Source organism: Lepidochelys kempii, chromosome 5 (assembly GCF_965140285.1).
Source record: "Lepidochelys kempii isolate rLepKem1 chromosome 5, rLepKem1.hap1, whole genome shotgun sequence".
NCBI classification, from domain to species: domain Eukaryota; kingdom Metazoa; phylum Chordata; order Testudines; family Cheloniidae; genus Lepidochelys; species Lepidochelys kempii.
In genome coordinates this window covers 96503216-96521169 of record NC_136384.1, presented here as the reverse complement: position 1 = coordinate 96521169, position 17954 = coordinate 96503216, and the positions used below count along the sequence as shown (strand labels likewise).

General features: G+C 39.4%; 1 protein-coding gene across 4 annotated transcripts in view; it reads left to right on the top strand.

Annotated features, from left to right (window-relative positions):
• Positions 1 to 17954, top strand: part of PCSK5 (proprotein convertase subtilisin/kexin type 5) — a 299903-nt gene that overhangs the window by 179691 nt on the left and 102258 nt on the right. For all 4 annotated transcript variants that reach the window (XM_073345119.2, XM_073345120.2, XM_073345121.2 and 1 more), the window contains exons 11-12: positions 16127 to 16244; positions 16956 to 17144. In XM_073345119.2, the coding sequence (XP_073201220.1) occupies positions 16127 to 16244; positions 16956 to 17144 (307 nt within the window). The remainder of the gene's footprint in view (positions 1 to 16126; positions 16245 to 16955; positions 17145 to 17954) is intronic.

Sequence of the window (17954 nt, the reverse complement as noted above, 5' to 3'; positions counted from 1 at the left end):
GATCCAATCCAGAACCTAAACGATAGAGGATAGTTTTGGAAATGGGGATTCAACTCCACACGGCCTCAAAATTAAAATGTTTTCACAGTCAAGGGTCTGGGTTTGACCCATTTACAATACATATAAAAAAGATAGAGATACAAAGGCCCACACCTACATGCAAGAACACACAGAGAGATACTTAATGATGTTGTCAGTATAGTACTTGTCACTGTGACGCATAGCCTGGCATTAAAAATGTATTGGAAGGAAATGTGTGTTGATATCTTATTATTGTGATTGAAACTATCTAGACTATGGTCTTCAAGTGGTGTAAATGTAGCATCTTGGTTACTATCTAATTTCCAGAATTCTATCCCTTTGTATTTTTTCACCTGTTCCCAAGAAAGGCAATAACGTCATAGTACTCAGTATCATACTATAGTGTATCTTGGAGCAGTTGTCTCTCATTAGGAAATCGAAGAGTTGCATTAACACATGGTATACTAGCAGCAGCAACAGGGCCTTTATAGTTACAACAATTCTTTCTCTGGCTTAACACCCCAACAACTGGAAGGCACACGTGTGCTATGTTTGAATTGTGGTGGGAGATATTTATGAGGTAAAGGAGTTAAGGAGGGTTTCTCCCCCACTTGTCTAAAATCATGAATGTAGACCTGGCTGACTGTGGGGAGGCAGGAAATACGACTTCACCTGGCAAAACTCGGCAGTAGACTTCATAGTGGAATTCAAAAGGAGAAAGACAAACTAAGTGCCTCGACCTCTGTGGAGCTAAGGATCAACTTTAACCCAAATAAAAGCACCAGTTTTAACTAAATTATTTTGGCAACTTAGGCTAAGCAAATGGTTCCAATAAAAATCCAGCTCTCTTTAAACCTCTGTTGCTTTTGGATAGAAGAGAAGCAAAAGAGTTAGATTAAATCACAGCATCCAAACCTGAGCTGGAAGGGGGAGTTGCACACCGCTGCTGGCAAGAATGAGACTGTATTTTACTAGTGCACGTGGCAATATTTAGTATAATATTTCACTATTATCCTTCGCTGCTGCCAAGAGTAACAGTTAAAGTATGGGTTTTTCATAGATGAATTACTCTGATCCTTGTGGAATTGTATCATGATTTTGTTGATGTCAAGACCCATATTTCTTCCAAAGCATGTTCATAACAAGGCCGAAAAGAGAATTTTTCTGAAATTGACTAAGGCAAAGTGAGGTGCAAGAAACAAGCTGCCTTTCTTCCATGAATGCTAGAAGAAGAAGGGGAGAAGGGGGAAGGGGGATTGGTTCTTTAGAAATGAGAAATCAAAGGGTGAAAACAACAAAAACTTGGAAGAACCTCTCACTCAAAGGGTCAGCAAAAGCTGGTACTTGAAAGTGGGTCAGCCTGCCTGGGCTGCATGGCAACACCATCCCTCAGCACAGTTACTCTCACTGTTTGTCATTGGGGAACAGAAAGGAGGAGCTCACAAATGTAGCTACTGGCTACAAGGGCTCTAGTTTTCTTTCTTTCTTTTTCTTTTTTTACACGAATGACAAAGATTAACTAATGAATAATACTTGAGCTGCCTTGTGCTTTGCACTGCACTGATACCACTCCTCCTCCCTCCCCTCCTTCCAGTATACTTCTTCTGGAGAGTAAACAGCACTTGTTAAATAGCAGTCAGCTGAATGAACCTCCTGGTCAGAAATGGGTTTTCTTTTTAATTATTATTTCACTAAGAGTGAACAGGTGTCTTTACACAGTAGTTTAGGACAAGGCACTCTCAAAAAATAGTTTTGAAAATGTATTTTACAAGCACTCTCAGTCACAGACCTTGTTCATATGGTTTGCATTGTATCCTCAATCACTACAAAAAATTAGGCAAACTATAGAATGCTCAGCATGGCTAGATTCTACCTGTTATTCCACCTCAAATAATTTCTTTTTATAACTAATGCAGGCCTCTATTCTAGCAAAAAGTTAGAGAGCATCCTTTTTCCTTCCTCTCTTAGGCGTATCAAAACGGGTGATCTTTATCCACTGCTGTAGATTGCTTTGGAAAGGTTACATGCTCGTTCAAGTGTTCAATCAGCAGTGCAGGTTGATATTGAAATCATAAAAGAAGAATGGAGCATCAGTGCTCACTTGTCTGTAGGTTGAAAGAAACAGAATGCAACAAAGTAATTTTAAGAAGCATAATCATCTCTTCTGAATGGCATCACTGAGGTATTCACAGTTAGGACCTTAATTTAAGGAGCTTCCCATTTCATACTTCTTTACGTGGTACTAAAGTTCCATTAGCAGTCCAAGAGTGTGCAGTCTAGCAGCGAGTACAGCATTGGGGGTCAGGAATGCCAGTATTCTAATCCTGACTCTGCCAGTGACTTACTGTGTGGTCTTGGACAACTCACTTCACCTCTGCCTCAGTTTTCCTCATCTCTAAAATGGGGATAATATTACTTCTGAGAGCAAAATCCAATTTCAGTGAAAAATATAAACACTTTAACGGATAGTTTCCATTTACTGACCACCTCTACAGGCATTTGCCCCACTGGAGACATTCCAGTTGCCTGTAAGAACTGCAAGTGATATGTACCTTTTTGCGTCCCGCCTCCCTAGCAGCACAGCTATGGTTTGTAAAGCAGTAACAGAGCATTTAAGGCCTAATCCTGTACCACTGATGGCTACTGAATGTCACCATTGACTTCATTGGGAGCAGGAGAGAGCCCTTAATGTTTGAATAGGCCCTTGAATGTGTAAACTGCTATATAACTGCTCAGTATTCTTTTGATGTGCAGAGCTTGTATTAGATGGGGGCAACACTGGAGAAACACAGAAAGAGGAAAAATAAGACAACACCATTTGTATTCTGATAATAGGTCAGGTTTAAACTGATGTCAAAGGTAAGTATTCAGACCAAGTTCAGAGAATAACTGTAGTGTCTGCACAACATTGCGGGTTATTTCAAAAGAGCTGAACGAGCTTCCCGTACACATTCTGTCACACATTTTAAATCATGATTTAAGAATCAGATGCTAATCATTGCTAACAAATATAAGAATTCTGAATGTGACAAACTTACATTCTAAGCTCTCTTGACTTATAGCAGCCACCTATGAGACCTTTTGTCAGCCAAAAATACCCAGACTGCAGTTCTCTCTGGCCATACCCTATTCCTCCCCGCCCAGGGGCTGCAGGGCAGTGTGGTGGTATAGAACTATTCCCATAACTGCACCACCCAGGGAACCCTCTTAAACCAACACCATAAAAAGGCTGCAGTAGCATACAGAGTCTAGACCACTGAATGTAGGGTAACTCAATAGAGGATTCTGACATCCTTCATCAGGGTCCTAGCATCTGCCACTCTGCTATGGAATTCCAATATTTCATGGATTATATTTATCAAGAAGCAGGAAAGACTGTTATATCATGCACCTTCCAACAAAAGCCAGACCCTTCAGCAATCACCTTTAATAAGCAAATTAAGGGTGGGGGAGGGGAATGAAAAAACACCTTCATTAATGAAATGTCATTGAAAACTGCCAAGTGGGTATGATCCCATGAGTTAGTGTAGCAGGCCCTCAGCTTCCCAGTCCATGTGGATTTAAATTTGAGCGATATCTCCAAGCTATTTCCTTGACCACAGTCAAACATCTAGATGCTATTATTAATTTATTGCCCTACCTGGTTAATTTTATTTTAACTCATTTTGCTGCCCTTCGCTTTCATCATGGGCTTTTGGTGTTGTTCAGAACACATGAGGGCAGCACTCGGCATAGCACCAGGGAAGCAGATGGAAGAAGTCCCTAAAATTATCTGGGATCCTCTCAGAAATGCAGTCCCCTACTTCTCCCAGTAAGGAACCACATTGGCGGAATAGAACACGATAGGTGAGCAGCATGGGCCCGGAGGAGGAGGAGTGCCCAGTGATAGTGGTGACCGTTTAGAAATGTCAAACATGTTTAAATATCACAGAAATCATACAATTGACGCCAGCACCTTTATCATTTCATTTGTATAAAGTATCATTACAGTTACTGATTACTGTGGAAACTGAGGAGTGGAGGAGATAGAATGTAAATGGTAGGGGAAATAGGGCCATAAATCTTTGATTTTTCAATACAGGGTTTTAGATGATTGTGGGACCTAAAAATTATAGGGTTTTTATTTTCCAGACATTGCATCCTGTTCTAGGTGACTCTTTTTTGCTAGATCATTTCCTCCATTCCATCAGCAAATGCTCAGATGGCAATTATCAGTAATGTTAAAATTACTTTATTCGGTGCTCCAAATTTAAAACTAGGTTAAACAAATTGCCTGGTTTCTGAACCTTATCTGCCTTTGCAAGAATCACCATATCTTTTTTGGGATGCTGGGAAAGGTAGAACAGAAAGTGAGAGGAGATCTTGTTTGGATTCTGCAACCTGAAAGCTTGTAGGATTCTTCTCAGGAGGGTTTATTTTTGCTTAATAGAAATTGATATACCTCCCAATTTTTCTTTTTAAATTAAAAGAGACAGCTGAGAGCAGGAACAATAGGTACTGACAGCTACATGGTTAGGTAGTTCCAGAGATGAGTTCAAGAGAAAGGAAAAAAGGATGCCTGGAGAGAGCCCCAAAAAATCCTTATTTCTCCTCCCAATTTTAAACCCATCAAAAACTCCTCATTATGGCAACTGTAATTCTTGCTGAGGCTGCTATCTCTGCAGTGTTCTGTTCCCTGCTGGCTCAAGGAACCAAGGGACTGGCAGTAAAGTCAAACTGGGAAAGTCTGAGCGGCCACACCTCAGTGACTAGATACATAAAGAAACATAGACTGACTATAACATATTGTAATACACTCTAATTTGCTTTTCTGCATTTATAGTATTCATATATTGTGGGCCTGATTTACCACTAAGTTGGTTCAGTTTGACAGTGGTGTGACTCAATAGTTTTCAGTGGACTTAATCTACCCTAAAACTGGAGTAACACAATGATAAATCAGGCCATACACTTATTTATATCACAGTAGCACCTACAAACCCTATTCAAGGATGAGATGGATTGTGGTTGGCACCGTACAAACAAGCAATAAAGAAGACAGTCCTTGCCCCAGAGAGCTTCCAGGCTTGGCATCCATTGCATAATCCAGGCTATGAACAAACAGTTTTCAAGAAATATACATTATAAAAATTGCAGACTGAACTGACAGCAACAACACCAGCCAGCCCACAGAAATGATAACGTTTGACTTTTTCCCTTTAATACACCTTAATCCAACCCTTTTTCAAAGCCTGCGGGAAGAAAAATTAGCCTTATAGCATGCATGCCATACAGGTCAACAGACTCAGGCTCTGCATGAAAAACTAAAATGATACCTTTCTGGTTTGCAATAATAACTATTCCTAGTAAGACTAGAATTATTGAATTAAACTTGAGTAAGAAATGGTTATGCTGGAAAGACAGAACACTTTGCCTTTAGTCCTTAAAAATAAAAAGCCCAAGGAATATATGCAATCACATAATTACATTTATGTCCACTGTTAATAACAACAGTCCTTGGAAATTGGGAGATTTTTCAATCTAGCTGCCTAACTTTACACATACATAATTCTAAGCACAGATGTTAGGCGCAGAGTTTTGTGGGTGGAGCTCAGTTCTCTCTCTCTTTTTTATTTTTTAATAAAATGTGTCCCTAAGAGCCAATGGAGTTTGATTTTCATTGTCTTTTATTGGGTATTTTCAGTAATTATATTCACAAATATTTTGTCACCAGGATGACTGTATTGTTTAGTGGACAGAGCTTGGGACTGGGATTCGGGGCTCTTAGGGTGAAATCATGGTCCCATTGAAGTAAATGGGAACTTTGCCATTAGCTTGCCTGAGTCCAGGATGTCACCCGTAGGTCTATTTTTTACATTGCCAATTACTCTGATAGACTTCGGCCAATTATTTAACTTTTCTTTGTTTTAGTTCACTTATCTATACCTATTATAATACTTACTCACCTTACAGGGTTATTGAGGTGGATATTTAATTATTATAAATACTTATTGTATTATTATTATTTATTAAATATGTATACCGTAACCACAATGTATTTTTTATTCATCCATATGTTGCTGAAATCTGATACTGTCCCTGTGCTTAGTCAGGTGTTCTTTTAAATGTTGATATTCTACTGGAACATAAGCACTTTCAAAAAGATACAGAAATTACATAAGGCAACACAAGAGAAATGTTCTTCACTATGCACCTGATACTTTAAGCAGCACAGAAATGGTATTCGTGTGTCTATAGCTAAAGATCTGTCAGCATTTCCACTTTGAATTCACTCAACTAATCTGTCATAATTTGTTTGGAGTTATTTTCTTATAAATTCTTAATGAAAGGTTGTTTGTTTGTTTGTTTTCTGTAATCCAAATATGGTTAGATCCATCTGCTTTTAATATCATGGGGAACCTCAGATGCACATTCAAGGGGAAATTTGGCCTGAAGAGTCTTAAAAAGGGAAATGAGTGGGTTTTTAATTACATTTTGCTCCAGTCACAAATGGCTTGTTTTGTTCAAAGAAAATTTACAGACAGTTGGTTTTGCAATGGAGTTGTCTCTTTTGGAGAAATACACTGTAAAATGACCATCACTGAGTTTAAAAATTATAGCTTACATTACCACACATGCATCATAGCCAACTTTCTTTCAACAAACCTTTTATAAAGCTAGTGCACCAGCATACAACCCTTAGATTTATTCCCTTCATACAAAATGAGTCATTTTATAAGAGATAGAAATGAATGGCTTCAGTGCAGTCTTTATGGCCAAAATCCTATCATATAGTGTGATACCCATGCCAGAAGGTGGGGGGCAATCATAGAAAAAGTAGGGGCAGGGCAGGTTTTCTCATTCTATCTCAACACATTTCACAAGGTAACTTTTCTAGGGGACAAGGAGATAGATCAGGTTTCTTGATCACTCTGATGAGATTCTCAACAAATATGAAAATGCAATAGTGTTTTTCTGTGATGTGGATGACAGTGCATCCACAGGTAGTGGACTTAACTAGTGACCTGTTTCTCATAAGCTACCAAATGACCATCAAAGAGTAATGATTTTCAGTCATTACTGCCTGGGGCCTGATTTGCATCGGTGACCCAGAAGTGAAGAGCTCTGTCTCCTATTACAAGTCCTTTTAGTCAACCAGTCTTCATCTAGTACATAAGCTAATATGCAGGTGTATTTTAAATTCCTGAAATAGGCGATTATTGTGAGGATGTAATTATAAATGCAGTCTGCAGGTTGATTTTCTGCATCCTAAGGTTTGTTGTTTTTTAAAGTGAATTTAGGTCTCATAAAGGATGCTATGTTGACAGAACTGCAAACAGAAATTCTTTATCCACCAGACTGAACCGACCGTGGAAGTATAAACTTCTACATGCTGCTCTGCCAGTGTGCCACAGACCTCTTTATTTTATTTCTTATAGATCACAGAACACTCAGTAGTGACTTTCAGTCAGATAGTTCAATCTACCAATAAAATCTATATGGTAGTCTTGAGTGTGATGTTGGATAATATAGTGTTGGTATTATCTGAAGAAATCAAGCTTACTGATACAAATAATCAGTCACTGGGTTGATATAATTACATGCAGAAGTTAAACATAAGTTTTATTGAACAAACAACATACATTGTATCCTTTTTCTGATTATTTGCTATCACTTTTCTATCTGCATATCTGGCCCCCAAATTTTCAGTGTATCCCATTATAATGTAATGTAATAAATAGGGTAGTGCACACTGCACCTTTCTGTCCTACAGACAGACCATTATGTTGTGTGATCCTTGGAACAGAAACTGAAATTTCCTTCTATTCTTGCTTTGTCCTTAGAGTTATCTGTATTTTGGGGAAATATGTGGTTTTCTGTTGTCTTGGCTGTAAGCAGAAACATTTACATTTTGGTTATAAGCAGAAACATAAAAATGCAAGGAATACGATTGCATTCTTTCTATACTCTCCTTTGAGTTTCAGATACATTATGTGAATTTGAAAAGCATGAGTGTTGGTTTTATCCCCAAGAGTAAAAAGAACAGTATCACGTAATTTGTCGTTGGCTGTGCAGCACAGTTATGTGTTTCAAAAGTCAAATCCCATTATTTTAACTTACTGGTAGCTTTTGGCACAACACAAGGGAATTGGGATTTAAGGATGTGGCTGAAAAATGCTAAGTTCTAATTCAAAATCTCAAAAATTCTTTTCGCTGTAATTTGACACAGGCAAAATAGGACAAAGCTTAAGCAGTGCTACTTAAAAACAAACACATTTTCCTTGTAGCATCCTTTACCATCCCTCCATTTTTCCTTTAAATAAATCTGCTTTATACTTGACATACCAAAATACTTCTAACATTTGCAATAAAGCTAATCAAATGACAGAAATTAATTAAAGTTATATGGAATTGGAACTAAATCTATTTAGTAAGTTATCCATCTTTAATAACCTGTCAAAAAGTTTGGGCAGAAGATCCATTCTAAGATCATCTTGCGGAAGGATGAGGGATGGAAGAAGTTGTAGGATGAGTAACAAGGGGAGAGTGGCTAATTTCAGAAGTATTAAGAATCTCTTCATGTTTAAGATATTGTGAAATCCTTTTTTAAAAAAAACAAATATTGACCAAATTCCTGTGAAATACAGACATCCTTGTAGATGAGAAGGACAATCTACAGGCAAGCAGGGAGAATTGAAAGAGGGAAGCTTTTCACTGCCAATTAAACACAGATGTTTTGGAATTTCTGTTGTCAAGTACAGAGTTGCCAGCACAATATCTGGCATCAGCATATCCAAAAACAAAAAAACAACAACAAAAACCCCCACAAGATCTAAAACACAGTCAGACTGAGAGCAATCCTGTGTAAAGAGGAATACTACAAAATTTCCTAAGCAAGTGTAATAATTTTCCTGTTTACTTTCACTACAGCGCTAGTTACACTTGCACCTCTGTCTGATAAATATGCACAGCACCAATACAGCTGTGGAAACAAATTCAGATTCAGTTAAATATTTAGCACAGTCTTGTATTTTAAAGCATTTCAGTACAGATGATTCTGTCCTCATTTGATTTTCAGTGAGATTGATATAGATGCCTGGGTCTAGAATAACACAAAACAAATCCAAAACTCCAAAGAAATCCTGCTATTTTATTTCTCCCAATCTAGCTGAACAATATCTAAAAGCACAGAAACATGCCATATATAGTGGCATTTCAGGCAAGTAATTTTGCAGGTTCCAGCTGGCTGGATACATACCAGTGGCTTCAGATGAGATCAGTGGCCAGATCCACAACTGGTGTAAATTCACTTCACTGGCAATTTACACTAGTTGAGACTCTTCCCCCAGATGTATTTCTAAACTCTCCTACTGCCAGCAGTGTCTTCCATTGATTCAATATTGGTAGTATAAAGCATGCTACCAACATAAACATTAGGCAATACCTCTATACTGTCAAAGCTGTTTTCAGGGATTGGAAAATTAGGGGGAATAGTGACAATTGCTGAATAATATCAAATTAGGAGAAGACATTCTGCATCCCATATAGTTGTTTCATTTGTTTCTGTCAGTCCAGTATCTGAAGGGGGATTTAATAATCAGGCGCTCTTATAGTGGCTAAACTGTCTGTGAGAAGAGGTGATCAGAAGAACTGAAGATCATTTCATTAACATGGACAAGGGCAAAGTGTAGCAGCATAACTTAAATTCAGTTTAGCTATATTAGACATTATAAGTACTGTATTTTCAATTTGGCCCAGTTCACCAAGAGACTACAAGATTTTAAGTAATGACTGCATTTATACGTAACAGTCATTAATACTTCTGCATTTGATCAAATCTTGGGAATGGATTCTGTCCTTTAAAGGCTGCACTTTAGGGGGGGGGCAGCACATAATATGAAGTTTACATCACCGTTATGTATAAAGAAGAACAGTCTTTTCCTAAACATCCTACATCTTTTCCTATGCATGAGAGTGTTGGCCCAAAATAAAGGGATTACGTACCTTTCCTAGAAAAACTGGGGAAGATCTGATAAGCTTGCATAGTTAATCATTGCTAGATGGTCTCTGGTTTTATAGTGGGGGTAAGGGGAGCTGCTCTGTGGATAAATAAATGGACATAAGCCTCTAGGAATCTTTAATGATAAGAAGAGTAAAGAGATCAGCTAAAATTCAATATTTGCTTTGTGAGACTAGTTTTCTCCTTAAACCTGTCCTTTTATGTACATGTAAAGCTCTGTGTACACCTGTGAAGCTGTATAAACAATAGTAGGCCAGGTTACATGTGTGTGCATGAGGAGAGACATAGCTCAGGGACCATTTCTGCTCTTTGCACCCCTGAGCAATCCCTAGAGCACAGTTGCAGTCCCTCCTCTCAGAGAGTGCAGAGGCCGCTTCCTCCCAACACACCTGACAACATTATTATGTCAAAGGGAGTGGAGAGGAGGCAGGACCGTGGGCTCCCTATGCATTCACCCGCCAGCAGAGTTAAATGGGCATGGAGGGGGAGTACACTGCTGCTGAAGTGGAACAGCAGCAGGCTTGCTCCCATTCCATGTTCCTCTTCTGTCAATGAGGTAGAAATCTCCCTGAAGCTCTGCGTGTGAAGAGCCATCTCCACACCATCCCTAACATAGTAGTGATCGATCTATCAGGGATCCATTTATCGCGTCTCATCTAGACGCAATAAATCGATCCCCGAATCAACGCCTGTACTCCACCTCGGCAGGAGGAGTAAGCGGAGTCGACGGGGGAGCCACTGCGGTCGATTCGCCACCATGAGGATGGCCAGGTAAGTCGAACTAAGATACTTCGACTTCAGCTACGTGAATAGCATAGCTGAAGTTGCGTATCTTAGTTTGAAACACAGACACACACCCCATGTAGCCCAGACCCTAGACAGCAAAGACAGCACATCATGATTACCTTGCTAATGTTGTTATCCTACCTGTGTCAGCAGAAGTGAGTCTGTATTCTTTTCCAATGGCAATCACATCTCTAGATGTTACCCAAACGGCATGCCTAGCCCCATATATGCTGTCAAAGTAATTTTTTACCATTCTTGGAGGTGCCAGAATTGGTTACTGTCAGACGCAGCAGAAGTAGAGTTCGTAATGTGTACAAATGAAGGGGTGTGATTTGAAAAGAGTGGGGAAGGAGATTAAACCCTCTTTTATGATGGGAGTGATCAGCAACTTTTGTTAATTCTGTAATGTTTTCCTAAATTATTATTTAGTGTCTGAAAATGATGGCCCTGTCTCAGTCCTTGCAGCGGCCAGCCAAACCCACTTGATCAAGGGCTTCGAAGTGTAGGCACTGCAGACAGCCAAATATCAGCTGTCTGGAAGGTTTCCACATGGAAGTCTTTAGTAACACCACTGACTTGATTTGGATGGGAATATTTTCCAAGGAAGTATGTACTTGTGTTTAAAGTAAGTGTGTGTGTGTGTGTGTGTGTGTGTAAAAACAGGTGCCTAGCCTCTTAGTCCTACTTTTCCTCTTCCATACAAAAGAGTTTAAACATTGATTAAGTGTAATGATGGTGATGGACAATTAACATAAGCACCATCAACCTTAGTGGTAATCTCTTCTCATGTTCATTTTAAAAATAGGTGTTAAAGGTAGGAAAGATAGTGTGTGAGGGGCGGGGGGTTGTTCTGTAAATATTTCAAAACAGCTATTTTTTAAAGTGTGAATATTCAGGCTCTGGTCCCTCAGGAAACTCAGTGTGTAAGTAGGGTAAAGAAACCACTTTGGGCTCAACCAGAGGCCTGCCTGACCAGGGATGTCCTTGAACAGACTCCTGCCATCACCAAATCTTGCTACTCACCATCCCACTCAGCTGTGTCAGGAGTGGGTGAACATCAATCAGAAGCTAGGAATTGTAGAAAATTGATAAGGGAAGCAAAGGGACACAAGGAGAACTCTGTAGTCAGCAGATTTAAAGGACAATAAGAAGGCAGTATATTAGGAACAAAGGAATCCTGACAATAATATTGGTCCATTACTAGATGGAAATGGTAGAATTATTATTAAATGTTTCTGTTCTATATCTGGGAAAAAACTAATGATGTAGTCCCATTATATGATGCTGATAATACTCTTTCCATTCCATTATTATCTCAGGAGCATGTTAGCCAACATTTACTTAAGTCTGACATTTTAAAATCAGCAGGTATAACATGTATCTCATACTCATAGATATTAAGGTCAGAAGGGACCATTATGATCATCTAGTCTGTCCTTCTGCACAATGCAGGCCACAGAGTCTCACCCACCCACTCCTGCAAGGTGCAGAGAATCCTCCAGCAAGAGACCCGTGCCCCATGCTACAGAGGAAGGCAAAAAAAAAGCAAACAAACAAAAAAAACAGGGCCTCTTCCAATCTGCCCTGGAGGAAAATTCCTTCCAGACCCCAAATATGGTGATCAGCTGAACCCTGAGCATGTGAGCAAGATTCACCAGCCAGATACCCAGGAAAGAATTCTCTGTAGTAACTCAGATCCCACCCATTTAACATCCCATCACAGGCCATTGAGCCTATTTACCATGAATAGTTAAAGATCAATTAATTGCCAAAATCATGTTATCCCATCATACCATCTCCTCCATAAACTTATTGAGTTTAATCTTGAAGCCCGGTAGGTATCTGGGTGAGGTCTTTTAAATGCTGGTCCATTAATGTTGATTTCAATAAGTCTTGAAGCATTGGGGGGAAATTTCAAAAGACTAGAAAAAAGCCAGTGTTGTGTCAATATTTTAAAAGGGTAAATGGGATGACCTAGGTAATTATAGGCCTATCAGTCTGACATCAAAACAGAGTAAGATAATGGAACAGCTGATACTGAACTCAATTAATAAAGTATTAAAGGATGGTAATATAATGAATGCCAATCAAGATGGGTTTATAGAAAATAGATCCTGTCAAACTATCTTGATATCTGTTTTTGATGAGATTATAAATTTGGTTGATAAAGATAATATGTTGATATAATATACTTAGATTTCTCTAAGGCATTTGACTTGGTACCACACAACATTTTGATTAAAAAACTAAAATGATATAAAATTAAACATTGCACTCGTTAAATGGATTAAAAGCTGGTTAACTGATAAGTTCTCAAAATGTAATTGTAAAAGGGGACTCATTGTCAAGCATGAGTGTTTCTACTGGAGTCCCAATGGGATCTGTTTCTGGACCTCTGCTATTTAACATTTTTATCAGTGACCTTGAAGAAATCATAATATCATCACTGACCCAAAACTTGGAGGAGTGGTTAACAATGAAGTGAACAGGTCACTGATACTGAATGATCTGGATCGCTTGGTGAACTGGGCACAAGCAAACAATGTGTGTTTTAGTATGCCTAAATGTCAATGTGTATATCTGGAGCAAAGAATGTAGGCCATACTTCCACAATGGGGACCTCAGTGATTCTGAAAAAGATTTGGGTGTGATGGTGGATAATCAGCTGAACATGTGCTCCCAGTGCAACAGCATAGCCCCAAGATCTAATGCAATCCTTGGATGCATAAACAGGGTAATCTCAAGTAGGAGAAAAAAGGTTATTTTACCTGTATTTGACACTGCTAGAACCTGTGTCCAGTTCTCGTGCCCACAATTCAAGAAGGATGTTGATAGATTAAAGAGGATTCAGAAAAGAGCCACTAGAATGATTAAAGGATTAGAAAACATGCCTTTTAGTCATAGACTCAAGGAGCTCAATCTGCCTGGCTTAACAAAGAGAAGGACTTGATTACAGTGTATAGGTACCTACACGGGGAACAAATATTTAATAATGGTCTAGCAGAGGAAAGTATAACACAATCCGCTAGCTGGAAGTTGAAGCTAGATAAATTCAGATTGGAAATTATGCATTTTTTTTTATCAGTGAAGGTAATTAGCCATTGGAACAATGAACCAAGGGTTGTGGTGGATTTTCCATCACTGACAATCTTTAAATCAAGATTCAATGTTTTTCTAAAAGATATGCTCTAGGAATTATTATGTGGAAGTTCTGCGGGCTGTGTTACACAGGAAGTGTAACATCACAATGACAAGATTATCACAATGGTCCCTTCTGGCCTTGGAATGCATGAATCTGTTATACACTCTGAAGTCTTTTTTTGGTTTGTTTTATTCTGAAAATGTTAGTTGACCAATTACTTAGACAAGCTGTGTTTTAGCTGTCTTAGAATGCACGTTTCCATTCTACGTGCACTTGCATTTGGGGCTAAAGGGAAAGGAGATTGTAAGAATAACAGTTCATTGCACACTCATTATGCCTCGCAGGATTTTCCGTTGAAGAGCTTTCTTCAGTTGACCATTTCAGCCAACATTAGATATTGCCATATTTGGAAGGTGTGATCTTTAAGTTTAGATCGGTTTTATACTTTGAACTGTCATTTGTTTAACAAGATTTTGTGGGGGGTGGGGAATGATAGATGCAATCCTTTGAGTTCTGGTTTGGCATTGATTGGAGGCTGGTTTCATAAACTTTCTGCAAAGTGTAGCTTGAAAGACTTGTCTTACACCATGCCTTGTCACATTAGAGATTAAAACAGCATTTTATGTTTTTCTGATGATTTGTCTGTAGTACTGTCTGTGGTAGCAGTCTAAATTGATTTATCGATGAAATGTTGTGATTTAAAAGTACTCGCTCCCATACCCTTATCCTTCCACTATCTCCACCTGAGAAATCTACCAAAGATATAGATTTATAGCAGCTGTAACAGATGGTCACTGATGTTTGCAGTCCCTTCTAATTAATCAACAACCAATTGCAAGCTCCTGTTTTGATTAGAACTAAAAAAAAGTTCACAGCTGATTAACAGGTCAGTGAGTGAAACCTTCAGTGTATGCCATGAAGCTGCTTATTACTAAGCCCTTTTAAGTACTAGATATTTTATGTTCTTTGTTAAAAAAAAAAATCAAAAGTAACTTTCTACCTTTCAGGAGCAGGTATGTGAAATAATTGACATGCCTGAGACAACAGGATCAAGTTCATACTCACAGGACTATCACTGTAAAATGTCAAAAGTGAAAGCTTGCAGGGCGGGGGAGAAAATCTGTCACATATTTCATTGCCTCTGTATCTTGTATGCATCTGGGTTCAATTACTGATTCACCTAAAATTAGGAAAGATAATGTTTTTAAGCCTTCTTCTGAGATATTGAACTTAATTATTAGGTATGACAGGAAATTGAATTTCTCACAGAAAGAGAATTGTTTACTGTGAACATGCTTCATGATGGTTTTTCCACTTTAAAACTGCTAGTGTTAGAGATACGAGGAGCCCACAGTCACAACTGCTCTATGGGCTTCATTGTCCCTGGTCCTGTGTGGGTTGCAGAGGGAGTGGAGCAAGGAGCTATCCCCTCTTCTGCTTTGCACCCTGCTCAAGGGCCCAGGATGACTTTAACCCCTGGGATTGGAGAAGTACAGGGATTTCTCCCTCCTTGCACAAACTACCCCAAGAATGGAGGGAAGAGCTGGCCAGCTGCACAGGAGGAACATACTGCACCATCTGAGAGAGCATGAAGCAACATCCACATTCCCCCTGTGCACAGAGAAACAAGGAGTGGATTGTACCAGGATCTAAAAGCCCCAGTCTGGCCCTGTGTAAATCGCAAACACCCAGTGAGTCAGCCACCTTCAGAATGTGTCTGTAGTTGCGGTTGCGAGGCATTTGAATTATCAGAGATAACACACTTCTGGCTCCTTCCACCTTCTAACATTTGTTTGCAGGTTCATGGTAGAGGACTGGATTGAATTAAAGCAGGTGACCACAGGGCAGTCTGTTAGGCAGTTGCACTCCCTGGAGTTTTACAATGTCTGGGCTACCCAGTTCTTGATGAAGCAATGCATGCTGGGATCTGTAGTATCCATTGGCTATGTCTGCAATGAAGATCTAAACAGCTGCACTATGCTCTATTTTGTGCAAATGAGGTATAGCCCTTATTGCCAGAATAGCTTTTGGTGAGGAAACTTTGGGTGCTCCTGAGCAACAGGAATGATGAAGCAGTAGCCTTTAGTTGATGACTGCAATGACTAATGATGCCATTCTGTTAGCAAAACAGCAATGTGCTATGTTGTGATTGTAACCATTTTGTTTACATCTGACAGTGAGCCACCTATATGGATTTGGACTGATGGATGCTGAAGCTATAGTGATGGAAGCAGAAAAATGGACAACAGTCCCTCAACAGCATGTGTGTGTGGAGAACACGGATCACCAAGCCAAGTAATACATGTTGTATTCAGTGGTTCATATATTTACATGTAAAGCAGTTGATACAATGTACCTTTCTTTGTGCTCTCTTTGATTTGCCCATATGAAAGCTATCCTGCTCTTGATAAATCATAGAACTGTAGGGCTGGATGGGACATCGAGAGGTCATCTAGTCAAGCCCCGCAGCCTGAGGGAAGTTTGTTTTCGCACTGTATGTGCCCAGCCTGTTCTGTGGCTACACAGAGAAGATCAGTCTTCAGACACACTTCCAAAACACCAAATTCACTAAAAATGAATGATGTACTTAAATGATAGATGTACTTAATGGACCACATCCTCGGCTGCTGAAAATTGCCACGCTTCCAGGAAGCGATGTCCTTTATACCAGATGAGGATCTGATCCCCTGCATGTTAATGATATTCACTATCTAATACACAGTAGTCAATATTATTTAAGCAACAACCATGGAGCCAGGCATTTCTGTGAATTAATAAGCTGTGGTCCAGTGACATTCTCTGATGCCATCAGCAAACCTCAGCTGGTCACTAAGATTATGCTAACTAAGATGCCTGGTAACCAAGATAATGCTAAAATTTTATTTTTTTAAACTAAAAAATAGTAGTCTGACATTGACCAATAAATGCCATACAAGGATGATTTGGTCCATTCTCCAGAAAGCAAGCCTGAAACAACTTTGTTGTTGGTATATCTTTATGTTACAGAACAATACGGCCAGACAGCCAGGTCCACTCAGTATACAAAGCCACTGGCTGTTCAGATAATTCCAACCACCATGTGATCTACTTGGAGCATGTGGTTGTGCGCATCACTATCACCCATCCTCGGCGTGGAGACTTGGCAATTTTCCTAACCTCTCCTTCTGGAACAAAGTCGCAGCTATTGGCTAACAGGTACAGTAACCCTATGCAACTTTGCACTCCAGTGAGGGCTCAGAGCTGGGGTGAGATTGTAGCTTACAAAGAGAGGAATTAAATAATTGTTGTACGTGGGTTAACGGTCATAGGCATCTAATTACTTTGGGGAGTGGAGTAGGAGGGATGGGGGAAATGAAGCAGTAATTAGCTATGAGGACTGTAGTCATTACTGTATCAGTATAGGTCTAGACTAGAGCAAAGCTGTTACAGACTCATCTTTACAGATGGAACCCCTTCCAGCTGTGAGATCAGCACAAAAGCAAAGGAAATTTTGATAGTCTGAGTATTATCGGAGGGTAGCTGAATGGGGGAAAGTCTTCTATAGACAATTAATACATAATTGTTCATCCCTCCTTCCTTAACACTTCTTCCCAAATAATAAACATAAGATAAAGTAGCCTAATTCCTCTGTAATTGTTTTCCTCATCAATTCCCCTTCCATTTTTCCTTCTGCCGGAGTACATAGAAGTGGTCTCCTCCAGCCATGAAAGGCTCTTGACAGAATAAGAAAGAAAACATGGTTATTGTTATAAGCAGGCATTGCACTGTTGATCATAAAGGGTTGTTGACACTCGTATGAGATTTTTTAATGGGCATCTTTCAAGTGGATCCACATTCCTATCTCAGTGGTCCCACAGAGTTGTGATGGACACCTGCTGTTTGTTACTAGGCCTCTATCATGCAGCAATCCATAAGGCTCAGTCTCTCTCCCTTCCTCTTTCAGCTCTACATGAGACTGCTTAGAGAAACTGGGAGACACCTTATCCAGATCTGACAGAATGTCTC